Source organism: Gallinula chloropus (assembly GCF_964237585.1).
Source record: "Gallinula chloropus genome assembly, chromosome: 9".
NCBI classification, from domain to species: Eukaryota; Metazoa; Chordata; class Aves; order Gruiformes; family Rallidae; genus Gallinula; species Gallinula chloropus.
This window is the reverse complement of record NC_140094.1, coordinates 22,639,494-22,666,464: the sequence shown is the minus strand read 5'-3', so window position 1 is coordinate 22,666,464 and position 26,971 is coordinate 22,639,494. Positions and strand designations below refer to the sequence as shown.

At 40.4% G+C, this 26,971-nt stretch overlaps 1 protein-coding gene across 3 annotated transcripts in view; it reads right to left on the bottom strand.

Annotated features, from left to right (window-relative positions):
• The window catches only part of TJP1 (tight junction protein 1), a gene marked incomplete at its 5' end in the record, with an annotated part of 154,940 nt that overhangs the window by 6,857 nt on the left and 121,112 nt on the right, over window positions 1–26,971 (bottom strand). For 2 of the 3 annotated variants that reach the window (XM_084268047.1, XM_084268048.1), the window contains 17 exons: window positions 1,097–1,538; window positions 2,230–2,405; window positions 7,353–7,577; window positions 8,037–8,131; window positions 8,464–9,363; window positions 10,163–10,414; window positions 10,824–11,177; window positions 12,277–12,377; window positions 12,905–13,115; window positions 14,183–14,265; window positions 14,685–14,780; window positions 14,916–15,100; window positions 15,524–15,743; window positions 16,098–16,206; window positions 16,739–16,889; window positions 17,629–17,734; window positions 20,007–20,143. In XM_084268047.1, the coding sequence (XP_084124173.1) occupies window positions 1,097–1,538; window positions 2,230–2,405; window positions 7,353–7,577; window positions 8,037–8,131; window positions 8,464–9,363; window positions 10,163–10,414; window positions 10,824–11,177; window positions 12,277–12,377; window positions 12,905–13,115; window positions 14,183–14,265; window positions 14,685–14,780; window positions 14,916–15,100; window positions 15,524–15,743; window positions 16,098–16,206; window positions 16,739–16,889; window positions 17,629–17,734; window positions 20,007–20,143 (3,843 nt within the window). Of the gene's footprint in view, window positions 1–1,096; window positions 1,539–2,229; window positions 2,406–3,168; window positions 3,220–7,352; window positions 7,578–8,036; window positions 8,132–8,463; window positions 9,364–10,162; window positions 10,415–10,823; window positions 11,178–12,276; window positions 12,378–12,904; window positions 13,116–14,182; window positions 14,266–14,684; window positions 14,781–14,915; window positions 15,101–15,523; window positions 15,744–16,097; window positions 16,207–16,738; window positions 16,890–17,628; window positions 17,735–20,006; window positions 20,144–26,971 lie in introns of all 3 variants that reach the window. The other variant, XM_084268046.1, reaches the window with a different exon arrangement.

Below are 26,971 nucleotides of genomic sequence, written 5' to 3'. Positions count from 1 at the left end.
TTTGTTTTCACATGCCTGCTTCTAGAATCACACAGAAAGAGATTGTCCCAGCTCTATACTTCAGCTTAGTAAAATGAAATACAATTAACATCTGAAAAGTTCCTTTGCACTCCCAAAACTGTTATGACTTTAGCCCCATAAGGAGTAATAATTCTTATTCAAGCCACACTAAACCCTTCATTCGAATACAGACTGAAAACAAAACACACCACCACCAGTTTTTTCCAGGTTGCCAGGTCATAGCTAGAGAAACAAAGAACATCATCAAATAGCTCGCTTACATTAATTCCAGATAAATTTCTAAATAATTTAACTCAAAGAACCAGTAACGTCAAGACTTCTAACAGTCTGTGAAACTTTAACAGCACTGAAACACCTCTCAGGTGCTGAAGAACAAACAGGATCATTCTTCCATTATATTTTTGAGTTACTGAAACATCGAACAAGATTTCAAGTCTGGTTCACACGTTATTATTTTGAAATCAAAGAATAAAACAGCATTCTGTAAATATCAGTGAAAATCATTTAATGTGAACAAATAGCTTAAGACTGTAACACTATCTATTGCTCGACATCATTCTTAAGGCATACTAGACAAACCTGCTTTTAAGCAGCTGTTAGTTTGCCCAACAGTAAAGACAGCCAGCATGAAACTGCTAAAGTTCCTTTCTCTTTTTAGAGGTACTTTTAAAATATCCCTTACACTCGCGTACCATGAGGTCTCTCTAAGCACACGAGTATAATTTGGTGCACCAGCTATCCTTAGCATTGAACTCCGTCTTCTAGAAATACATTGACAGGACAAACAATTACTCTCTACCAGAGGATTTATAATTATAGTATGAGAAATGGAAAAGAAAAGCCATGCTGCTTTCCAGGAACAGGATGCAAGATGATACAGGGACACAGGACATACTTTAGATATCTATCCAAATGCTCTTCAATGCCATTTGGCAGAATTTTAGAATCACAGTCTCCATCTTTCAATTATAACACCAACAGAAACTGGAAGCACAGCAGAACAGGGGAGCTGTGTGTTTTTCAGATGAAGTCTTGGCAATGTAGTCATGGGAAGAAGCAAGCAGCAGCAGCTTACCTTACAGGAATGGCTTTAGGCACGGCATTAACATTATTTGGTTGATATTTAGGTTTGTCGACCTGTACAGCAAAGGTATCCACCCCACTGTCAAACTCCGGAGGCTGCGATGAACTGTGTGCTTTCAGAATTGGTTGAGGAGAGTTGGGAGACTTGGATGGCAACTCTGGCTTATGCTGAGCTTCATTTGGCAAGAGATTATGGTTGAACTTGGGACTTTCAAACTTGCGCTCGAAGGGCCTCGCAGCACTAGTGTAAGGTTTTGTGGTAAACCGGTTGTAAGAAGGAGTGACTGTTTTTTGAACCTGTTCGGTCCCATTAACAGGCCCTTTGTCAGGGAAGCTTTTCTGAGGATAAAATGTGGACTGCACAGTGTCCTCTCTAGAGGATCTGAAAATCGCTGGCTTATTCTGAGGTGGAGGAGGGTCAGACATAGAGTTAACTGCAACACAAAGATATCAGAACTCATCAGTAACAAGCAGGTATTCCTAGTCACATACTCTCTGTGGCATAAGGATATATTTTAGTCAATTCTTCATGAACTGTATAGAGCCTCAGCTCTTAAATCAACTGTCTTACTATATTTTCTATGTTCAGGCAAGTTATCAAACAGCTGTGTTGGACACAATGGTATGAACTCCCAAGAAAAAGGTTACAGCCATTCATAAAGAAATCAAAGAGACACAGAAAAACAGTATTAAAATACTATCATGCACTAGCACAGAATGGAAGATTTGGTTGGAATCTGCAATCCTCTTGTTTTGGGTTTGTGGGAAAGTGAAAGCAACTCTTCCCTCTGGTTTTGGCAGCCTACAATTAATACTCATGCCTAAAGCAGTACTCCTCAAACATGGTACTGGAAATTTTATTTCATCTTTGCTGAGACCACTAGATACAGAAGAGAGTAATACTGACTTAACACCTGGAAGTTATGGTTTCAGACAGGATCACCAAATCTTTTCACAAAATTTAATCTCACTGTAGTAAAAAGCTGTTTTCACCAATAATTATTCAAAGCTTCCATTAGAGAACAACATTTAGTTACCAGTGTAGACATGCTGAAGGAACCACACAGGCACCTGACAAGTGATACCGGTCACTTCATGAGACAGGTTAACTTCCCAAGTGCTCACCTTCAGAGTGTGCAGGCTTGTGATGTGCCGGGAGAGACAGGACAGGGCTGTTAATGGACTGAGGCTGGGTATACTGGACTGAAGGAGCAGGGGGAGGAGTTGTAACTTGAGGGATTGGCTCATAGCGTTTGTCACCAACAGGCCTATCCATTGCTTCAGTATCAGCTGGTTTCCCCCTGTTGAAATGAAAGACAGACACACATTTGACTGTTCCGTTTCCTCAGGGCTCGGAGCTCCTGCTTCACTGCTACTTTCTTCTACGATCACCTGATTTCCACCTCTTCCTACAAACATCAGAACACAATTTGCTTTAAGATCCTGTCCCAAGTATAAGAACATTTATCAATAAGCACAAGAAATTCAGACAACATTGAGTCTTTAGAAGATTAGTAACACAAACCATGGCAAACAAAAGGCAGATGACATTTCAGGTGTATTTGCGTAAATGCCTGTAAGATCCTCAGGTTTCAACTCCATTTGGGGTAATTTCAATGAAAAAGTGTTCTCTAATTTATCAGGTCTTCAAAATAAAAAATATAAATCCAATTTTCAGGGGTGGGTTCTTTTTGAAAACCTTGATTTGCCCATAAGACAACAGATTCTAGTACAACTTTTCTAAATACACCTAGTATTTGACAATGCCATCTTAATTAGAAATGTAATCAGCTTAAGCTTCACTAGCTTTATGTGCATCATAGGTAACTTTAAAAAATGTTATTTTAAAAATATTTCTATTACAATAAATATATTTTTCCAGAAGTTTATTACAGGAAATGAGAAATGATTGAGTTCACAAATACCTTTCATTTTGGATTACAATATATTGTGCTCACTTCCAGAATGTTTGTGTTTAAAGGTTAAAGTGCACATAATGCCTGTGATGGAATGTTAACAGTGAGAGGACACCTGGAAACATCCTCACATCAACAACAGTCTTACCACTTGATGTTCCTTTTCAAGTAGTCATAGCTAGTGTAAGAGCCAAGAAATCTAGGTGATGGCAAAGCAAACAGCAATAGAAGAATGAAAGAAAACAGTCATTCTATCTTGAGCATAGTATTTCTTCATACTTATGTTAGTCCTAACAGTTCTCATGACAAGGCTGTTGCAACAAAGAGACACTACTTTTAACAGTGACGTTTCTACCAAGATCTTTACCGTATGCTTATGTACAATGATCACCCACTATATCTGCATTTTTTTCAGCAAATTAGGAGGTGGTCAAGATCTCAAATTGACAGATATTGACAGCAAGAACAAGACCATGTTAAGCTATTTGTTATGATCTGTATCAACAAAGAAAGTTATTCAATATATTGAAAAAAGAAATATAAATCCCTTTCTGTAAGTCTTCCCTATCCAACTCACATTAATTTCTTCAGTCTTAACATACACAGAATGATGATGGGTTTGTATTGCAGAACACGAACATTCATAGCAAATGTCTCTACAGCTCTATCAGCCCAAGTAGCAGAGCCCACACCACAAAATACTACTTCTGATGGTGTTCAACAATTCCTTAAGAGAAATCTTAGTATTCGTAAAACAAGTGTTCTAGGAAAGACAGAAAACCTTAAGTATATGGATGACTCTCCCTTACATAACATAACACTCATGCTGCAAGAAAGCACGTTTTACATTAGGTCAGCTTTCCACCATCCCTTCACTTTCTGTATGCTCATAAAAACGTAACAGGCAACGATTCTACACACTGAGTCTTATTACTCCAGAGGAGTATGTTACAGAACAAAGGGCTGACCAACTTTTGAAAGGCTGCTCGATGACCAAAGGAATGTAATGCTCAGGAAGCATAAACAGTGCTGGTATGAATGCATCTCAAATCAGTGCTGTAAAAAGGATCACTTCAGATCTGCTGCATAAGTTTCCGTTCCCACTGATTTTACAGAAAGCCCTTTGTCCCAGTCAGTACTGCCCACTCACCCACTCTGCCGGCTGGACTGCAGCTGCTTCCTCAGAAAACTGCCCACCTGAAACCAGTGCTTCCCAGAGGGAGCTGTTAACTAGGGGACAGCAGCACTGCAAAAGCCCACAGAAAAGCCCCATACACTCCGTGACTAATCAGAACTGCTTGCCAGTTTTCTGAGGAATTGAAAAGATGGGGAAGGGTAGTATATGGTGATGGAGGGAGCAAGAGAGCTGCATCGATGCAAACACAACTAGCACAGAGGTATGCTTCACATGAAACACGTTCTTCTGGCACAGGCCCCCGGCCAAGGGCCAGCCAACAGATCTCAGGCACACTGTTCAGACTCTGTATGTAATGAAAGTGGTCCACAACAAAATGCTTGCTTACAGCTCCTGAGTGTATCGATGAAGCTTATCTAAACATTGATGTGCTGCTTTCTAAGCTGTTTCTCACTTAATGTGTTTCAAAACCAATACTTTATTTTGAAATGAAGCAGAAACAAACCACTAGAACAAGTCAGTGGGCAACACGTTACCAGTTTCACTGTACATTAAAAAACAGCCAACAGAGGACACTGTTCCTAATGGCATCCTCAGTCGAGGCCCTACTGATCATTTAAGTACCCTTAACCCTACTCAAGACAATTTAGATCAGCTACCTCATCCTGCACCACATCAAGCTAATGCAGGCAACCACGCTAAACCAAGTGGGAACAAATCCCCTACTCTCAGCCACAGGAGGTAGCAGCCTCCAACTGCTCCAGCCAGATCCACTCAAACACACCCATTTACAAGTTCTACTGTTTTCTCATGTCAAGGGGAACTATCCCTTATTCGATAGTGACCAACAAGTGTATCATATAGATGTGGCATTACCCATATAAAGCATCGTTAGCAGTGGCACAGATTTCCTAAGTGATACAAATAAACCCCCAAATTAAGAGAGTAAACAAATTTGTACTCATGTAGTGAGAAAAATCCATTCTTTCAAAATATTTGCTCAATGACAAAGAACTTGACATAATATTTAACAAGAATATTTAAAGCTGCAAAAGCCATAGCTGCTGCTCACAAATAAAAGCTGTCCTCTGTACCCTGGGCACATTATAGAGATTATGCAGGAGCAAGAGATTGCATAATCAACAGTTTCTATATCATCCAAGTGTAGTCCTAATTATTTTTAGAAGGGTTTATTCACAGAATAGCAATTACCACAGAAATTCACTAGCAAACAAAAAGATGAATAGCAAGTAACAGGGTATAAACTGGAAACTAGTGCAAGTCCTAAACACAAATGCTTTCAAGACAGCAACTGTTTTCGATTTCCACACAAGAAAACTGCATCATGCTTCTAAAGACAGTACTGTCCAACTGAGTAGTGTTCTTGTTTATCTCTCTCCATTTACTTCCATTAATGTTTTAGTCTTTGTCTATTTGCACTGTGTACTTTCCCATGTCTGTCCCTTCCTGTTAAGGGTTACGTTCTTTCATAAAGAAAAAACACAACACATTTTTGTCCCCAGCATATTAAACTATCAGCATTAAAAACAGTATTATCTTATTCCTCTGTGGCAGTAAAAGACATCACCTGCACGCAAGTACAAACTTGAAGTCATACACTAACTCACAATAAAAACCCCACAGAACTGAACAGCCAAAGAACACAAGTGTCCTGACAGAAGTGGGAGGTAGAAGCACAGAATGACCTCTCAGCTATTAGCTGTTCCACAGCGAAGGAATCCGTGGTTGTGGGTATTTCCCACGTTTTCCAGTGTGTAAACACCACTGCCGAGGGTAACAAGCACACACAGGAGGCACAGCCAGATCTCCAACCAGAGAACTTGGCAATCTCCACCATGACTTGTTGAAAACTCAGAGTTCCCCCAAAGCACTACTTGGATTCCAGTGGCACACACTCCGTGCCTACAGATCAAACTGGATTACCTACAGGTAGCATTGCTTTTCTGTACACGGTAATGTAACTCCCAGCCAAGACTTATATATATGCCTTTCCATGATGCCCAGGGAGCAGGACTGAGACTCCTCTCTTTCCATCCAAAGCCACAGGGCAATTTAAAAGCAAAGATAAACACACCCTTGAATGAGCATCAGAACTTGTTACAGGTTACTGTATTCCTTCCTCCATTACTTTACTTGCTTTATATGCTAAGGAAGGAATGCATAATAAACAGTTGCCGTCTGTAGACCTCTTGATTATAAAAAAGTGAATCCTTTAAAATCTCTCAAGCTTTTGAAAATATCACTATGTTCTCAGTTCACAGAGGAAGACACTGGAGATGATAGACACTGTTACACAAATAAGAACTGGATTCCCAAGTCCTGGCTCAAATCCTCTAGGAAAAGTACTGGAACAGCATATCAAGTACACCAAAGACAGGCTGCACATACACTTCACACTAACACTTCAAGCTAGCTTATTATTTCACTCTAAAGATCTCATCTACATTACAGCTGCCACATTTTCAGCTTGACCTGAATAGTCAGGGCTTCAAGCAGGTACGTGACCAAAGCCTTCAGAACTGCCCAATTGTCAGCCTGCACGCAGCAAGCCAGGAGAGCTGTTACTATGAGGAGCTACAAAGAATTCTGGTCATTTATATAACTGTGGATACTCAGAGTTTGTGTAAGCGCCCTTCAAGATACTTAAATCTGTGTATGAGCTTTCACACAATTTCCCTATCAAAATGTTCCAAATCAAGGAAGCAAAACAATACAGGAAACAGATGTTTCCATCAAGAGATTAAATTCTGGCCTCAGCATTACTCCCTAAAGGCTCAGTTTCCTAATGTCAGACATGGCTAACATGTACAAAGCCTGTCTGCACAATGCATACATGCAGAACTGGAACATATCCAAACCTTTGCTTTGAAAGATGTTTAAGCATTCAGTTGCAGTTGGACTAAGGAAATACTTTGTTATGCTCCATTAGTAACACGGTGAAGGTCAGGTCCTAAACTCTACCTCATTTTAAAAATTTCATTTACCAAACTAAGTTACAGAGTTACACATTTTCAAACTAACACTACATCCAGACAGAGAAACTGACTCTGAATACGAAGTAATTTCAATGAGATACCATGAGCCCTGGAATCCCACTGCCAGAGATAGAATTTCTGGTTTGATCCTACATGCCTCCCTCCTTCTGCAAATTAAAAACAGAAATCCCCAAAACTTACTTAGAATAATTGGTGAAATTCAGCTGATTCTGCGAATGTATTGGTTTAGTGGGCTCAGAATGATGGCTAGCAGGAACCTGTGCAGATGGCTTATTTTCAAAACTCCTGCGATCAAAGTATGAGAGCTGCTTTCTATAATACTCCTCATCTTCTTCCGGATCATAGTGGTTTGAACGCACAATATCTTCAGGTGGCTTCACTTGAGGTCTCTGTGGTTCTGGGGCCCTAACCAAGAATAATAATATACAGTTGTTTAACAGAGTTAACAAGCCTAAGTACCCAAATTAAAATTCTATTTGATAGCCTACATAGTAAAAAAGCAACTGAAGGGTAATTCTTGTTAATTACAGACCTTGCCTTTTTAACGGCATGGAAATTAGATAGCTGTGCATTACACGAAGAAAGAAAATCTTGTTTCCATTTTACGTTACCTTTTCCCTTCTGGTTTACTTCATCTCAATTAAACATTGGAAAAAGATGGAGATACCAGCTAAGTTTCTTCAATAAAAGAGTAGAAAAAACATTGTTCCCTTCCCTCTCTTCTCAGCACTCAAGTCGATGACACAAAAACCACTGACACACGAAGACTCTCCACACCCCAGTGCCTGATTTGAACTTCTAAGAAACATTTTTTGAATAGTCAAACTTGGTTTTCAATATGAGATTAATCTGTTCTGCATCTACCTGTAAGTTGTTTTGTCGTGTTCATACTGGCTTTGAGAAGTTGGTTTTGGACCACTCACAGTTGTGAGAGTAGGCTTAGGTGCTAGCTCTGGAGGCTGTAAAGAGAAGCACAGCATATTCTTAGATTCTAACATTTTAAAACATACAGCACTGAGTAAGAATACTAATACTGCCCTCCCCTTCCCCAAGAACTGAAAAGCAGAATTAAATACTAGTGTAAGGTGAATTGGAGTTTTCAGCATGGCAAGATTCCCCTTCAGTGTTTTCACAAAAGTTTCCACCGCCTGCTTTAAAAACAGAACAGGCTAAGGGCAGTAAAAGGCTATTCCACAAGCAGTATAGCTTTGCCAAGACAGCATTTTATTTCTTACAATGTAGCCTCTACAGTGAAAAGCAATAAGAAAGTCCCAAAACCTCGGGGATTTACCTTGACAGCTGATGCATCACTTGGGTCCTTCATTTTTTCTAAAGATGGTGATCTTCTCCTTTCAAATATCTTAACCCTACTCCGCACAGACTGCGGTTTCATGGCTGGATCTTCCTCTTCCTCTGCTAGAGATGGCGGTGTAGGCAGTGGTTTACTGTTGGAAGGCAAAACTTCTGGTTTGGTTTGTGATGAAGTGGGAGGAGGAAGAGAAACACCCGAAGTGCTATGAGAAGGCTCATACTGTCCAGCTTTAGCATTATAAGCTTGAGGCGGCCCTTGCTCATAGCCCCTTATGTGTGGGTCGAAGTACTGCTTGGGTTCCGGAGATCGCGATATGGCTGACTGGTATGGCTGAGCGTCTTGTTTGTACCTCCCATGTGCATCGTAGCCAGCGGCGTGCTGGTCCTCGTATCGCACCTGCGGTAAGCTGAAGTTCTTCGGTGCGTGCTCATAGCGAGGTCTGCCATCGTAGCTCAGTGTGGGGGGTTCCTCAAAACGAGGTTGTGCTGGGTAATAGCTGCGTTCTGTGCTCTCTTCTATATTCTGTCTGGAGTCAAGGTCCCTCGGAGGCTGGTTTTCATAAGCTGTTCTTGTTTGGTTGTAGGGCTGTTTTTCATCATAATATGCCCAGTGTTCCTCATAGGGAGGCACACGGTCATCATAGTGTAGACGAGGGTCATAACCACGAGAGAACTGATCTGCATAGTTTGCAGAATCATACCTATAAGTTGACTGTTCGTAGTCCCTACTCGGTTGTTTTTCTGCATACTGAGCCTGGGATTCATAGATCAGACTTGGGTCTCTTTCCTGTCTCTGCACTGGGTGATTGATTGCTGGCTGTTTCATGACATAGCTTTGCCTGGACACTTCTTCATTAATGTATGGATCCTTTCGGTACACCTGTTAAAGAGAACGGCATACTTTCCAGTGAAAATGAAAGGGAACAGCAGCTGAGTTGGAAATGCACTATTTTTGAACAGACCTAAGTTTTAAATACCAGCTTTCATTTTGTTTAAAAGCAGAATAATTTGCTGCAGTTGTTTGAAATCACAGGAAGCTGAACTTGGTTATTCAGAAGATCTTATCCAGTCTTTATTTTTAAGCAAATGCACATAAGCAGATTAAAAAGTAAAGACAAAAGGTAAGAATCTCTCATCTTTAGGGTCTGGTTTGATGGGGGGGGGGGTGGGGGGAGGCAAAGGAGGAGTCGCACACTTTTTGCGGGGAGTGTGAATAGCAGAAGCAAATCAATTTACAACTTTAAGTCAGTTCTAGCTTTGCTGGGCAAGTATACAAAGCCACCCAACAAACTGGATTCGTATTCATGATCAAGGATTTGCCAGGATTTAAAGTATACTTAGATCTAGTGTCATTCTAGGGAAATGGATTTTTCTTTCTGTTAATAAACAGCAGAACGCTGCCAAGCTAAAGAAAGTCAAGTCACATAAAATCAATACAGAATACAACCTTCCTTAAAAAAAACTGTCATCTATTTGAGAAGTGAGAAGTACACAGTTTGAAGCCATGCACACAAAACGTTAGATGATGCTTAGCAATTCAGATGCACTGCGGTTTTGTGAACTGCGTGATCTCTCAGAAGAAAAAAAATTAGGAGTTCTCCAAATAAGGGCAAATCAAAAAGACCATGTGCTAGCTTGATGTACAGCAGGAAATCAGCGCAACGATGCGGCACAGGTACCTTTGCTGGATCTATATGCGGCGATAAGGATGAAGGCTCTTGATCTCTTAGGACTATATGAGCTCCCTCAGTACTTGATGTTCTTAAGGGGGGCGCTTGTGGTTGGTAAGAGTTGTAAGGAGCAGCGGTAGGCTCCTCCAGTCTGACATTAGTCAGGTTTACATTAGCATTTACTGCAGAGGTTGATGAGGTTGCAGGGTTTGATTCAGGCGACGGGGAAAGGTAAGGGACTGCAGGTGAGGCTTCTGCTTTCTGTGAAGTGTTTAAAATATTTTAAATATACTGCTATGGAATCACTGTATGACTGATTTACATTAAAATAATTTCAATGATGCTTTGATCAATGCAGCTAGATGTAGAATGAAATGTACTGAAAGTATCATGCATTAGCATTTCGAAAAATTCATTATGTTGAAGATTAAAAAGGCAAAATATTTAATCCAAGTAGAATGGTAATTCAATCCCCCTCCTGTCAGATGAATCACTAAATCACGTAGGGCAAGCTGATTCTCCAATTCATTAAAACATATTATTGCTGTTGACAGACTCTGGTATGCACTCACAATACTGTTAAGCAGACTACCAACACAGATTTCTTGTTCAAGAGAACTTGCAACGTGATATAAGTGTATGGTAGTCAGCATATAAAATTACTCCTTACCGGCTGAGTAGTAGTTGTTTTAAATCCTGAAGAATCTATTCTGAGATTTGGCTGTGGCTGAGCTTGAGATGCGTAAGTAGGGTAAGTTTGAGTTTCATGATGCATTCCAGAAGAATCCTCTCTAACAGGTTCAGAAGAACGGGTAATAGCAGATTCAGGAGGAGTCCCAACCTCATCATTGAGAGTTTCATCCAGTTCTTGATCAGTATAAGCACCCCCTTCTGTGTCTGTGTCTTCATAATCAGATGTGTGTCTACTGTCTGTGCTGTACATAGAATATTCACTACCAGGAGCTGAGAGGTAAGAAAGGCGGTCATCGTGTAAATCAAGGTCATCACTTGTAGCACCATCTGCCTGTATCAAACAAAATCAAAGTACATGTTTACTGAAGTACCTTTTCAAGAATGTCCTTTTTCTTGTGATGTAAAGCTAGGTTGGGGGTTTTTTTGGCCAAGTAATTGAGAAGTGAACAACTGGAATGCATCCATCTTGTTCTGAACCACAACAGAAGTCTGGTTTAGCTATATTCCACACGCAGCTTCCCAGCAACAGAAGAAGAATTCAGTAATTCTGAATATCACAGGGGAGAAGAAACTGGGTTACAACTGTTGAAGATGTTAAGCTTACACCTAAAAGCCTTTACCGCAGTCTAGCTCTTTTACTTAGGGGTCCATCAGTGTAAGCAAGGGGAGAGTGCATAGCATCCATGGAAGTCCAAGTGCTTTGAGAGATAAAAAGCTACACTTTAAAGCATGTTATGGTATAGTAATCACTAATTTAAGGTAGCTAGGAGGGTGGAAGGAACTCAGTCTGAACAGAAAGATAACCCAAACATCAAGAAATGTAGAGCAGCAACATATTCGTCATTTGCTTACTTGCAGCTAACAGTTTGTTTTGATACTAGTTCAAAAGGATGCATCTAATGTGCATTGTGCAACATGCAGCTTGAGAAGGCAAGCAGAGTTTCAGCAGGGAGCACAGAACACTAGCTTGTGGGTTTGTATCTGTGTCCTTCTAACCCAAAGAGCACGGTTCTCAAAGGCCAGAAGGAACATGAATATGCCACTCGCTTTTCTACTAATGAAAAAACTCATCAGGCAATCCCAGCAAATCCAACCCCACAAAGTCTTCAAAGCAACAGTCTAGTGTCCAGTTAACAGTGGGAATGGGCAAATGGTCTCACTTGTTACACTGCTACATGCACAAGGACAACTGTGCAGCCCTCATTAATGGGTTAATTGCACTAACGTAGTGACAAAGCAGTTTTCAGTAAGTATGAGGCCATGAGGCATTACTGCTTTAGATCTAAGGCTGTAGTGAGGAGGGAAAAAAAAAGGAAAACAAACTTCAGTCCAGAAGTATCTGCCCATATCTGTAATACCTGTAACAATGAAAGAACAAAAAACCTCTCAAATACAGCTTAGTCATTTCTCCCAAAGTTATTATTTCTTACCTTTCCTTCCGAAACCCACACTAGCTGGCTCTGTTGTTGCTGAATTGCTTCCTTTAGAGCTCCATACCATCCTTCATTCATTGAATTCAAGTTAATGGTAGCTACAAGTACAGCAGAGGTTAGTTTAACTTACTTCTCATAATTCTGTAGAAATTGTATCTATAGCACCAGCAATAAAAGCAATATGAACTGGTAGGCTAATACTATGAGATTTAAATAGCAATGGAAAACATAAGTATTCAAAGCAACCTTAAGGCCTGATGTGGTTTGGGACATTTATCCCATAGGAAATACTAAGTTAACAGCAGCTTAGAATAAAGTCAGGCTTTGGTTTAGCCACACTGAAAGAAAATACTCCATCATCTTCCTATTTATTCAACTGTCTGGCTTTGATTGATGATCCTGCAAAGTCACCAGATCTATAAGAAATGTCATTCTGACATACCAGGTCGCTTTAAGTTTGCGCAAACAATGCCCACATCAATGAGCTGCTGGTTATCGAATGTGGGAGCCTGAACAAGTCAACAACTGCTTGATTTGACCCATTTGCAGAGAAGTCTGTTAGTTACTCTCATCCCACCTCCCCTTCCCTCTCAAATATACTGAATTACTACTTCTAATCACTCACTTGTGAAGAGATGGTGGTTATTTTTGCGTAGCTTGTGAGCTCTTTCATACAGCTTTCTGGCACTTTTCCGTGATTCTGGGCACAACCTCATTCTCATAGTCTTTACACCCTGCTTAGAGTCAGGATTTAGGAACACTACAATAGGATACCACTGGGCATAATTCAGACGGTCCACTGCATTAGGAGTAACATCTAATAAAGCATGCTTGTCCTGTTGTGATAAAAAGGAGAGGCAAATAAAGTGAATCATTTATCAGATTTTTTAAAACATCCTCCACAAATTTAGTTTGTATTAGTTCTATAGAGCTCATTGTTTCAAAACATTGATTCAAATTCTTTTCCTGTTAGAATAACAGAGTAACAGAAACCAAGCCTATTACAATGCCAGGCTACATAGGCATATACATTTTGAACTGTACAACAATGCATAACTTCTTAGAATTTAACTCCCTATTTAAAACAAGCCTCCTCAAAGTAAGCAGGCACTAAACTACAAATACGCAGTTCTCTATTAGCATTCTAGTAAGAGGAAGAAAAGTTTGAAAGACAAGACCTAGTCTCATTACACACCTCCATTTTCCTTTTTAAAAAACCAACCCCCCCACCCCCCACCCCAGAAACCCAAACCCACTCTGAACACAAGGACTCAGCCAGCTTTCATCCAGGGCAGATTTATCTAAAGCACACAGCATCCCCCACTTGGCTGCTGGAATAGCTCCCCACCACCACCACTTGGGCATCTGAAGGGCTTGCAGTTTATGTAAGGAAATAATAACAAGGTGAGGAGCAGAGCCTCATCTCTTCAACCAATGTCACAGAATCATAGGGGCTGGAAGGAATGTCAGACATTTTAAGGGTATAAGGAGCCTTTCCCCTAGTCCTTGCACCAAAAAAATTATGTGAAGTTATTAATTTTTAAATTCGGGTGGGGGAAGACTAACAGCTCCATAACTAAGGCAACAATTTCTAGCTGTAATATCACACCATGGTTTTAAGTGAAAGATGGAGCAGCTTAAAACAGCCTTAATGGAAATAGGACAACACTCCCTGGAACAAAGCCTAGAACTGCTTTAAAGCCACAGCTATTACTATGAAGGAAAGAGGAGGTGGATTGTTGTTGCTTTGTTTCCTTTAATTAACCAATAGAGAAATGAGAAAGTTATTTTAAAGCAAACATGCTCATTAGTTATTCTTCTACATTTTAAACACCCGACTTTTTACTTAATGATACCAGTTTTACTCTTCCTGCATTAAAAGCATAGCAACAATAACACTTACTCTGTCAATGATCTGTTTTATAGTGTGAAGACGAATAATGCCAGAACTACGTTGGTCAGTACCAGCATCTCTTGGTTCACTTTCTAGTAAAGACGACACAGGAAAAAATCTGTTGTAAGTTTACAGCATATTCTACATTCCCTCATCAAGAAAGAGCAAACAATTTCAGAGCTCAAATTGTCAAGTCAGACTGAAGGCACTCATCCTGCTTCGAAGTAATACCGTACAAAATGTACCCACCAATTTGGCCCAAAAAAAAATCACATGGAAACAGAGTAAAGTGCTGAATTAAGTTGAAGTTTAAGGAGGCTATCAATAGAATTAGTATTACTTCTACCTTCAGATAATTGCCAGCAACCAAACAGTAAAAAAGCTTGCATTTAACCTGTATGTTTACATTGTCACCATCTTATTAAATAGGTGAAGAACTAAAGAATGAAGAAACAAATCAGAAGCAATATGACTCTCCCATAACCACAGAAAAACCTGATCTCAGACTCACTTGCAATTTGAAAGATATCCGGTTCTTCTCTAGCAAGTTTCTCCCGTGCAACATCAGCTATTGGACCGAAAATGGTTACAGGTCTGAGAAACCCAGCTACGATTGAAGGGGAAAAAAAAGACGACAAAACACATTACTTGCTTCAAAGTGCAAGCTGCTCTTAAACAAGAGGCAAAGAAAAAGCAAACCACACAAACCTGTTAACCTGCAAGTGCAAGGATAAAGCCATACCTTCCCGAAGAACAACTCTCTCGTAGGCAGGAAACTTTGTCTGGACAGGCTGAGCAGAAAGATCTTCTCTGCTCTTCCGGAGATTCCTTTTGGAGCTTCGCAAACCTCGGAATCGCCAAAAGTCCGCTCGGTCTCCTCCTGCTGTCTTAGGAAGCGTGTACTGTACGCTAGCTAGTTGCTCAGCTCTATGAGGACAACAAATCCCAACCACTTAAAGAAGTCAGCTTCTGAAGAGATGCTTGAATAGCAAGCTTCTGTTTCTACAACTCAATCCCACCTGCTGAATCAAGCTTCCATTGTTTTGCTATCAGAAAGTATAAAACTGAACTACTGAGGCTGACACAACATTCCTAAACCCTTATAGGGCCTTGTCTCTGAAACAAAAGTTTTAAGTTTTTTGGGTTTGTTTTAGTTTGTGGACTACACCAGAGTGAAAAGCAAATCCACACATCAAATATTTAACTTCAGTTTCCTTGAACGCTTTGTCACTCTTTCTGACTGAACAGCTCTATATACTAGCATCCTGCAGACAAGTCCAAGCTTTCATTATACAGATGCAGAATTTAACACCATGTCTTAAAACAGCAGTTTGAGTTTTTATATCGTACCTGTTCTTGTTAGGTATGATACCTCTTTCAACTTCCTTATGATTCTTGCCAATTCGAATTGCAAGCCATGAACCCAGTTTGCCATTGTACAGAGTGTCCACCACCCGGAACACTTCACCTTTGTTGAAGCTCAGTCCATAAGGAGATTCCTTTTCATATTCGAAGTGAGTTCTGATATAGAAAGAATCCCCTACATCAGACTCAACAATGCGACGATAAACTGAAAAACCGAAAAGAAAATACAGTGTTATGGAAGTTCAAGTGACATCCTAGTGGCTCACAAAAATTATTCCAAGCATTGCCTCACTTTAATTCTCCTTGTTTTAAATACACAGTATCACTTCAAGAAGCTTTAATGTCTCAGAGCTGCTCTATTTTAAGCAGCGTAACTATTAATAGCAAACTCTACCAACATAAATTGAACTTTCATGGTCAAAAATGTGGTACTAGTGCAAGCTTAAGATCTTTTGGCTGAATTAGTCTTCATAAGACGCCAACTTCCTGTGAGGCAGAAGTTAGTCATCATTTGGTACACTTCATGTTGTTCCAAGCAGTCTACTATACAAATATTTACCGTCTTTTTTCTTCTGTGCCAAAATGGTCACTTCTTCGCCTTTAGGAAGATCAAGCAAAAAGAGGACAGCTTCTTCTCTGATGATATTTGTGAAGTCTACGTTATTTACCTGGTATCAATGAAGTAATTGGTTTGATTTAGCATACAACTTCGTAACAGAGATTTAACTTCACAATGGGAAACCTAAATCACCTTCTTAACTTCTCCCCACTTTCATACATACACACCAAATGCATGTATCAAGATATATCTTATCCCTCTAAATAGCCCCCACTTGATTTCTTGATAAAAGTGTAGCTTGCAGAATAATAGACACCTGCTCATCTCATATTCTTTAGATCAATATTATGGAGTACTCAAACATCAGTAACATACAGAGCCCCATGACAATTTAACGACCCAACAGTTAGAAAGCTACACAAGTTTATCTGCCAAATTAGTCTAAGAAATTGGATGTAAAACTTACTAACCTTCCTAGCAACAGCAAAGTACCAGGAGATTTTGGTGCTGTTATCTAGTGAGCACATGCAGAAAAAACAATTCTGTATCAACTGCAACAAAAGGCTGTCTATTCAACACTACAAGAAGAAAACCTACTTTGGTACGACGAAACATTTGTCCTGTTATTGGTTTTGACATACCCTGAGAATCTGGTCCCCTTCCTCCAAGCCTTCTTTCGCTGCAGGGCTGTCTTCCAGAACACCAGCTACAAATATGCCAACATCGTTGCCCCCTGCTAGTCGCAAGCCCACACTGTCTCCTTTTCTGAATTTTACCAGTTTCATGCTCGGCCTGGAGATTTAGAGAAATAGTCCACTTAGAGATGTAACAGCTATAAAGTATCTCGGTACATTTGAGACTGAGCACAAAGAACTAATTTGCCTATCATTTCAACTAGAGGATGTGCTGCTATGTATACTGTTATGCTTATCAACTGCAGAATTACAACCCACTCGTTAGCAGCACTTAAAAGAACCACCTGCATTTGCTTGTTTAGTGGGGTTTGTCTGTCTTATGATCATACAGTGATTTAAGTGAGACACTTTGACACTATCTTCCAAAAACTGTCCTCTTTCAGAGCGCTGTGTTGGCACCCAGATCTCTTGGCTCTGAAGAGATTAAGATGAATGAGACAAACCCAAACTAGAATCTATTCTCATGTACACTAGTGTCCATAGAGGAGGAGATTGCAGTTGAAGTTGACTCATTTCCCCATCATGACTTGGCACACTTCTGCAGTCACCTTTATTCACTGCTCTCCCATTATCAAAGGAAAAGCACACGCTGCAGTATTTCTCCTCTCTCTGGAGATGGGGATAGGGCCAGAGGGGGAGGCATGCCCAGAGAGAGACAAACAACAGAAATTCTTATTAACAGTTGATCACTGTAGCTACTTATTTTCATTGATAAGTAATGGACTTAAAATGGCATATATTATACCCTTACTTTATAAGGTTATTTATCTCATTGGATAAAAGCTTAGTTTGCTCAAGGAACAGGCAGGTTTGCATAAAGTTTAGGGTTACATTACCGAAGCATTCCATCTTCATGGGTTGAATTGGGTAAAGGACCATCAGATGGACTGACTGGTAAATCCACATCAGGCTGACCTCCTTGTGCATACACTGGCTTTGGTTCTATTAAAATATTAAGAGATCTCAAATGTCCATTTGATTATTTAAAAGTGAGAAACTAAAGCTTAGCTAAATTAAGAGCTTCAGCAGCCTTCCTCTACTCCACTTAACCCATTTAAGGCCAAAAGCGAAGTATTAGAAACACCACCAAAAGAGACTCTCACCATGCTGTTCAAAGTAGCACAACTACTGGCCTAATTTTTACTTCAGTAGAAGTCCCAAAACATCCTTTGTAATTCATTAAATATTCTGAAGACTACAGAATTAGAAGAACTAGAAGGCTTCATGCTTGAAAGACCTTTTTCAATCCTGCTGTTTCTCACCTTGATTTGTCTGATGTAACTTGTTTGTTTTCCATTGGGTCTCCTCCCTCAAGAATTCAATTTTAGAAACAAAAATACTACCAACACTCAGACTACTGCTGCATGCTTTGAGGTCAGCAGACAGCAACAGCTATATTTCTCCAATCGGTGATTCTTGAAGGTAAGCACTGCACTTACTATGCCTCTGCTATATAGATTCTCTGGAGTCCCAGGGAAGAAACTGCCACTGCAGTCTTCCACTGCAGTTCATCAGTAACGAACACTAACCTGGGCTCTTCTCTACTACATGTTGCTCATATTAGAAGAATCTGTACTTAAGGCTTTTCTCTGCACACTTGAAAAAAGTTGATTTTAAACTACACTGGCTTTTAACTAATCTCATATCTCTGATCTTCCCAACAACCCTACTACTGGCGTTTCAAGTTGCTAAATGGATTAGTCTGAAATCGGAAATTTCAGAAAACAATCTGGTAATGATGCCTTCTCTAATGTGACTTTTATCCTTACCATACAGTAAGATAGCATTTTCCTTTACATCTTTAATGACCCTTTCCTACCCTAAGTCTCTGATGAACCTTCTCAACAAATACTCTCCCCCTTACACCCTCCTTTGACACAATCCACCATGGCAGTCGTCTCGCCCTTAGCCTAAGCAGCTGTCACAGAATTTGCCAAGTACTTCTCTAACCATATTTTCATTACAGACTTTGAGAGAGAGATCCTCATTTCCCTAGAGCTTTGTGAGAATGTTAAAGGACATATCCTTTATTGCACCTTATCATCTCAGGCTGTGTATTATGGCAAGTTAATTTTATCTTCAGACACACAGTTAAATATTATCTTTACACACCGGCCTGCATGTCCTCCCATGCAAGCTAAGCATTTCCACGTGCCTCTTCCTAGTCACCCAAGAACAGCACATTTCTTCTTTCTCACTAGCCAACACAACCCCCACAGCACTTAATACTTGCTTGCTGGTCCCTCAAACCAATTATTAGTACATTACTTTTGATTAAGAACCATCTCAAGGGTCTCCTATCCTGGTTTGCTGTGTATTATGACAATCATTTATCTCCAATAACTTATTATTATTCAATTCATCTTTCTAACCTCACTACCACATCCTTTTTCTATCCTGGCAAATATAAACATATTCATTTGCATCTTTTCATAACACCACTGCAAAAGGTCAGCTCCTACGACAATCTTTTTAATAACAACTGCTGCATCAGAAATCCCACTGTTCTCAATTTCAAGCTCTTTCAGAGTATATCAACATTGCAAGTCTTACAGCTCTCCACTGAGCTACCAAATACTACATCCAGAACTGTCACTGCTCATCCCTTAAGCCTTCAAATATTTTCCAGCCTGAATGTGCTTTTTCCTCATTCTACGCAGCCTTTCAAGAACAGCTCCCTCTACACCATCTGCACAGCTCCCCTTTCTCCACAAGGGAACAAAATCCTTAAGTCAGTCTACCTAGAACAATGTACTGTCACCATATCGTTTTTCATTTCAGACTGGTTTGGGTCCCCTCTTGGGAACAGGGGTTCTGAACAGGCTTAGCTATATCCTTGTTTAAATATAGTCTGCCCCTTCACACCGTAAAAACCAGTCTGCTGCTTGACTCTCAGAAAAGAAATAATGGCTTTTAACCTCACTACAAGAAAATCAGACCAAAGACTCCCTACAACTATCACCTATAAATACAGCGCTAAGCAATGGGGTTTGACACCTATATAATTAGCAGACCCCACAGCTTGGATTTCCAGACCTTAAACTCCAAGACACAAATGGGGTTAGAGTTACAAAGACTGGTTGTACTCAGAAATAAAAATAATTAGGACTTGGTCAGCTTTAAGACTTAAAAAACGTTCCACAAAAACAATGGTGCAAAGTCTTTACTGGTCATCCATTCTCAACAACGTGAAGCATATATTTCAGTGTTTTACCTGGGAGTGGTGGAGTTTGTTTTTCAGTTCTTTCAACTGTCACCTCTTCCACGGTTTTAGCAACATCATCTGCATTCTTTACAGGTGTAGAGACAGCTCCTGGTTTAGTTATTCTCTCATCTTCTCTGCTTCGAAGACTACATTAGAAAAAGAGATTCCACTCTGCATATAGAATTATTTGTACAACCTTGGTGTGCTAAGACTAAAGAATAAATCCTTTCATTCACAAGTCCAGGTTTGGTGGGTAAGGAATTACCACTTACTGTTTAATATTGCTTTGTTCTTAGAGTATCACATTATTAATAACTGTTACCATTTCTAAATCTGAGAATTTTGTCCCTCATTTCATGGTAATAAAACGACTTCTCTAGATACAGCTAATTAGGAAGGGGAAGGACACAGTAAAACAGAGACTGCCCTCTGCTTCAAGCAGAGGTCATACATGTGTGCTGTATATTCAAAGCATACAATACATAGAGGCAAAGGGAAAAAGAGCAGTTAGAGTTGTTTTTCTCATCCCTCCCTGTAGAGATCATAGATTCTTGGACTTAATTCTTACGCTTGTCTGTTCCCAAGCTAATTGATCTGCTCCTGGGTATGGCTGTTGCCTTGAAACACAAGTACTGCTGGTGTGGTTCTCAGTAAGGTTTTGCAGAGATTAAAGACAGAATGCAGACGTGCCCCTGGTTTCTCAGAGAGGATGATGCCTTCAATCCACAGCTATTACAAGACAGAAGTGCTTCTCATCCATGTATTCCAGTAAAAAGACAGCTCACTTTTTTCTGCATTTCCCATACATTGTAAGAGAAAGGCATGTATGACACATTAAATAAACCTCTTGTTCTTTAAATGGGAGCAACTAAAGCTCAAAAGAACACGTTGTCTACTCCTTTAGCTCAAACAAACAGGTATTTTTTTTCTATTTTTGTATGCAGGCAGTAGCTGTACTGAAGAGAACATTGAAACATTAACTGCTATGCTGCTGTCTGTTGAAAAGTAAGTAATTTAATAAGGTTGGGACAGATGAATACTAAATAATCTTCTGGAAAGACAAAAGTCAATCAATATACTGAAGAAACAGCCATAACTCCAGAGCATGCACATTCTTAGAGTCATGAGATGCTCAAAGTATCTATTAAGTTCCTGAGAGCTGGCAAATTTTCAGGGAGAAAGATATTTGACAGAAGACAGACACAAACAAATCGCAGCTTTTTATGTAACAGACTTAATTGCCAAGGAGGGAAAAAACGCACTTCCTCAAAGATAGCAAGGGCTTGGCCAGGAGGTACAAGTCCACCTCGGAAAGGAGAGAAGCTACAGAAGTTTCCCTCTACCAACAGCTAGATGGTGCCACTGGGCAATGAGTATCGCTTTCCGTACCCAAAGAAATCCATCCTACAGAGCAAAGACCGCTTGCTTTTTCAGAAGCAATACTTCATGAGCTGGAAGTATGACTTAGGGAAAAGCGATCCCAGAAGACCCACTCGTCTAATGTGTGCAGGAAAGAAAAGAAAGGGTGAACATCCAAACACAAGCAGAATGTTTCAAACCACGCTGCTTTAGGAAAGCACATCAGCAGCAAAGCTCAGCTGTTCAGCCAAGGCACGCTAAGACTTTTCAGTACTTTCTTCTGACAGTTTTAAAACTGTGCCTGATGGCAGCTAAAAGCAGAACTAAAAACAGAGTACAACAAAACACTCCAACCATCACAACAGCCTGGGAAGACACAGACACCCCTTCATTGCACACCACCACCTTGTTAGAAGTCACTGGTAAAAACAAGCACTTCAGCCTGATTTTTAAAAACTTTGTTTGTGCCTCTTCTATGCAGATAAACCCCTTTTAGGGGGCTTCTAGAGTCAATTAAAGTGATGCCACAACCATTATGCCTAGCAAAATCAAAAGTAAACATTTATCCTTCTACTTTGTTTCCTAACTTCAGTGACACAAGGCTTCCTATTCCTCTTTCAGATTTCTAGCACGTTCTCATTTGTACATAAAATTAAGTGCATAAACTTAAAGCTTTATTTTACTTCCAACACTGGGTTAAAACATGACTGACTCCTCATTACCTTGAAAGTAGTCCCCAGCTCACTGAAGAGACCAGCACTTAGCTGTTGAAATGCATACCAAGTGTCTTATAAACAAGAGTCCTATATTAGCATAAGCTACAACTAATTTCCCTCCCCATTCAAAGATTTTTGGGTAATGAGCACCAGTTAATGAGAAATTACAGTACCATTCCCCATGAGCCCTCTCTACTTATTTCCAAACAAGTCCTAACACTTATCAGAAGCATTACTCCACAATAATCTCTCTGTTTGGTTTTCAAGATAAGGCACAAGCACACTGCAGTTGCTATGCAAGGACAGTTCAAAACCCCTGTAATTTGTGCTGCTTTTATACTTAAATCTATCATGAAAGAGCATAAATAAGGAAGAAAACCACTCTTAAGAACAGTAACTAAAACACAGACCCTGAGAGTATGGCACAGAAGAGAGGCAGGGAAGCATCTGAAGCAATATGCTTCCAGGCTGGGCTCCTGCTCTGTGTGTAAACAAACACACCCTGCCACCTAAAATGCCGGCAAAAGGTCAGGCCTGCTCTACACAACACATGGTTTGGATGGAAATAAGCCAACAGAAACCCCTGTGACAGAACAGAAAGGAAGAGGCAGAACGCAACAGTAGGGGAGCGGAACGTTTGCCGACTGTCACTTGTCCAGCCAGCACTGTTTCACACTGCAAGGTAACCCAGGAAACTACTCCATCATGTCACTGGTTCTAGGTGATGGAAACTGGTTCCAAACCGACAGCTGCACTTCCCAAGAGACAAAAGTATTGTTCACTGAGTGCACTGCAACACTATTGTTGAACATCTGTGCTGTGCCAGCACCCCCTTCATGTCACTTCCTCCTCCCCTTGTTTGGGGTTTTTCCTAGCAGTGCCCCCATCCGAGTATGCCTGACTTCCACACAGCCTTCAGTCACCAAACACCACCATCAGCCATGGCTACTGCTTCAAAACAAAACACTACTGCCTATCTTTTGATACACAGGCTATTCCCAAATGCCTTCTTAGCACATCTCAAACTGTTTAGTATGAGAATATGTAAGAGCCAAGAGACATCTTTCATTTAAAACAGGGTTGGGGTTTAGTCCAGTTTTTCTATTTGTTTTGAAAAAGCACAGAACAAATCTCATGCTACATATGAATTAGCTACTGTATTACAAAGTCAGCCTCATCCTTTCAGAAAGAACAATGACTTGTACAGGGATTTCTTCAAGCTGCCACACCTTTCTTCCTGAGGCTGAAGCGTTAAACGTATCAGAAAACCTCTTTACTATTCCAGTACCCAGGTGAGGAAGGTAGCAGAGGAGAAAGAGCTCCCAAAGGGGAATTTTTTCTGTGTGAGGACAGCAGCCAAAAGGCCACCTTGACCAGTGCTGCTTTTCAGGATGGGTCACACCAGAAGCTGATCTAGCTCAACAACTTGTTGCTGCCAGCAGTTAAGACCAGAGGGGTAAGGAAGAATACATATGATACTTCCCTAACTTATGCTGCAAAGACCTCTTTTGCTTATTCTGTCTTTTTTAAGTACAGCTCCTAACAGATTCTACAATGTGTCCTTATGTTATCTGACATTCTATATTTAAGATGCATTTTTCCTCTGCCTAAGCAGTTGTTTTGCACATCTTCAAAATTACATGCATCCTTTAAAACTATACTTAGCTTTTAAAATATCATCTGCTCAGAGAGCTCCTCCTCAAAGCCAGGACATATTTATACCTTACTATTTCACTTACTACCTAATTCAGTATCAGCCAGCTATGAGTTCTCCAAGTCTCCAGAACAACGAGTATTTACCTCCATTCTGACAATCTGCAAGATGCATTCTCCAAATTCTGTTTAAGATTATGAATAATTCGCAATCCTCCACAACGGACAAAACCATATAAGCATAATTAGGGTTTTCTATTAATATATTTAGAAGCATGTGTTCTAGAACACAAGTTTTAGAAACAACTGTTCAAGAGACATCAATGCATTTCTTCCAGACTAAAGAAATGTACAAGTGCTATGACAGAATGTTCAAATAGCAATTGTTATGGAACTCCTGCATCCAAGAAAATTGGAGATGCACTGGTATACATACATACATGGAATACTGGAAGAAGGGCCACACTGAGGACTGTTAGACACCAAAGCAATAGTGAAGCAAATCTGCTAGTGGATTTCCGTGCTCTACTACACACATAGAAGAGTCAGTCTGTAGTTAAGCTTATATGGAAGGACCAAGATTCCTCACTGCAATTTCTCTCCTCATTAACATACAAACACTTGGCAGAACAGGGTCTAAATAAAGACTCATTCTTTTCAATACAGTTTTCATGTCTTCCTTCAGCTCAGTTGGAGGACTTCTGGCACCTTTTCCTCCTCAGTTCATTCTCAAGTGCTTTTTTCCCCCCCTCCAGATTATTTTTTAACCCAAATTTTACCAAATGAAGCAGTGGCAACTAACTTGCTATTACAGCAGATTTGAACTTGCACAAATAACCACTCTAAAGAAAAGCTGCTTTTAACATGTTTTTCTTGATGTGGCTCAGCGCCCAGATGTTCTGATCTTGAAAGGGACAGGTCCAACAAGAAGCTGCTCCACGCCAAGGCAGCTCTTGTTCAAAAAGCAATATAGCGGATGCATTCAAAGTGGAGATAAACTCAAAGTTCCTTCTCAGGAAGGATTTAATTCTTCTGACAGTGTAGTCCATAGGGAGGAAGTGACCATCTAACTAAGCCACCATAACAGGACAGGAAAGCACTAATACCAGGGTAAGTCAGTCACAGTTTCAGTTTTAATGGATTTTTACGTTTTCCTTCCTCCACAAGCCCTTTTCACACTGCTTAGAAATTCATGTCAAGAAATAGAGGTTTCAAACCTGACAGAGACCTCACAATCAATTTTTTCTTAGTGTTTCCTATTTTAAGGGTATATCCTAGAAGGCAACTCTACAAAGTCAATTTCATTGACATTCAAAACTGTTCAGCCGAACATTCCTAAATGTTGGGTTTAACGCCAACTCCAGAAACCATCTTCATTCTGTCCTTGGGGGGGGGGAGGGGGAGAAGAAAGAAAGAAAGACACAACAAAACCCAAACAGAACAAAAAATACCCATCTTTTCCAAACCTAAACATCTCAACAATAAACAGAAACAGTCCTAGACAACCACATCAAGTTATGAGAAAGAAGATGCAGAATACTCATTGATCCTAAGCTTCCTAAACTGCCTTAGAACACCAAGCTATGGAGCTATGATCTTTCTCACCAAAACAATGCCTTGAGTTGGCCAAGTGATTTTTATTTATTTTAATATGAAAAAAAGGAAAAACAAGGTGACAGCTCCTTGTATTTCTCCTCAGACACCACAGGGATAAAATAGTATCACAGAAGGCCAAATGGTGCTCTGCATTCACTGTGCAGAGAAAGCAGGAACTCAATCCATCTAGTCCAAGATGGAAACATTTACAGCTGAACTTTCATCTTTCTAAATAAAAAAGATTCTACTAATTGTTAAGAGCTGCAAAGCCATGACTAAACCCTAGAACAAGCAGAAGCTTGTAGTTTAACTGTGGCCTAAAACTTTAGGGCTTGTTACAAGTTACCGCCACAGGCTTAAAAATTGGTTTGACTGGAACCTCATGAAATTCATGAAGAAGTCCTGCACCTGGAGAGTAACAATCCTGTGGACAAATACATGCTGGGAGCCACCCAGCTGAAAAGAAACCTGGCATAAAGAGACCTGAGGGTTTTAAGGGACACCACACTGAACACAAGGCAGCAATGTGCCCTTGCAGCAGAAAAGGCTGCAATGGTCTCCTGTGCTGCAGTAGGCAAACTACTGCTGACTGGTCACAGTGGGATCCTTACCATCTGCTCAGCGCTGGTGATGCCACACTTGGAGGATTATGTCCAGGTCTGAGCTCCTCAGCACAAGAGAAATACGATCATACTGGACACAACCCAGTGAAGTGCCACAAAGATGGTGAAAAGACTAAGGCATCTCTCCTCCTAGGAGACCCTGAAGCCAGCTGGGACTGTTTAGCTTGGAGAAAAGCATGATCAGGTGAACTCTATACATACAAAATTCCTGAAGGGAGGGTTAAGGAATATGAAGACAGTTTCTTTTCAGTAGTACCCTGTGGCACACCTAGAGAGGCAACAAGCACAAGGTAAAACACAGGAGGTTCCTTCTGGACAATATGAAACCCTTTTTCACGGTGTGGGTGACCAAGCACTGCCTCAGGCTGCCCAGAGAAACTATGGACTCTCTCTCTCTGCAGTTACTTAAATCCCACCTGGACACAGTACTAGTGTACTGGCTCCAGGTGGCCCTGCCCGAGCAGGGGAACTCAGACAAGATGACGCCTGCATGTCCCTTCCAACCTCAACCACTCTGCAATACCATAAAAACCCCACAACTTGGAAACGTGAAGATGGCTGGTGAGATCTGACCTACCCCTGCCGCATTCCAGCTGTCCATGGCTCGTTTTGAGCTGCAAAGTGCACACTTAAAATGGAGAATGGAGCATCCCTCCATCCGATACCCTACTTCTACGCTCTTCCCACTAACATGGGGTTCCTTCTTGAAAAGAAAACTTTCATGCACGTGGTCCCTCCCAACAACCATACATGGAAGAGAAGCAAAAAATGTCTGTAATGCGTAATCCCAGCCAGGTGCACACGCAGGTATTATCGATCCTTAAAAAACCCTCCTAAAATGCTGACAGTACAAAGTGTTATTTTCCCCATGAGGCAAACAGAATGTTATTAATAGCCAATGAGGAATATCTTCATTTCACGTAGAAATTTCCTAGCTGAAAATTAGTTTCTCAGAATTTTTGGCAGCATCTAAGAATATTCTAATACAGGCTCTGAATTTGGACCTTGCAACCAAACAATTCCAACA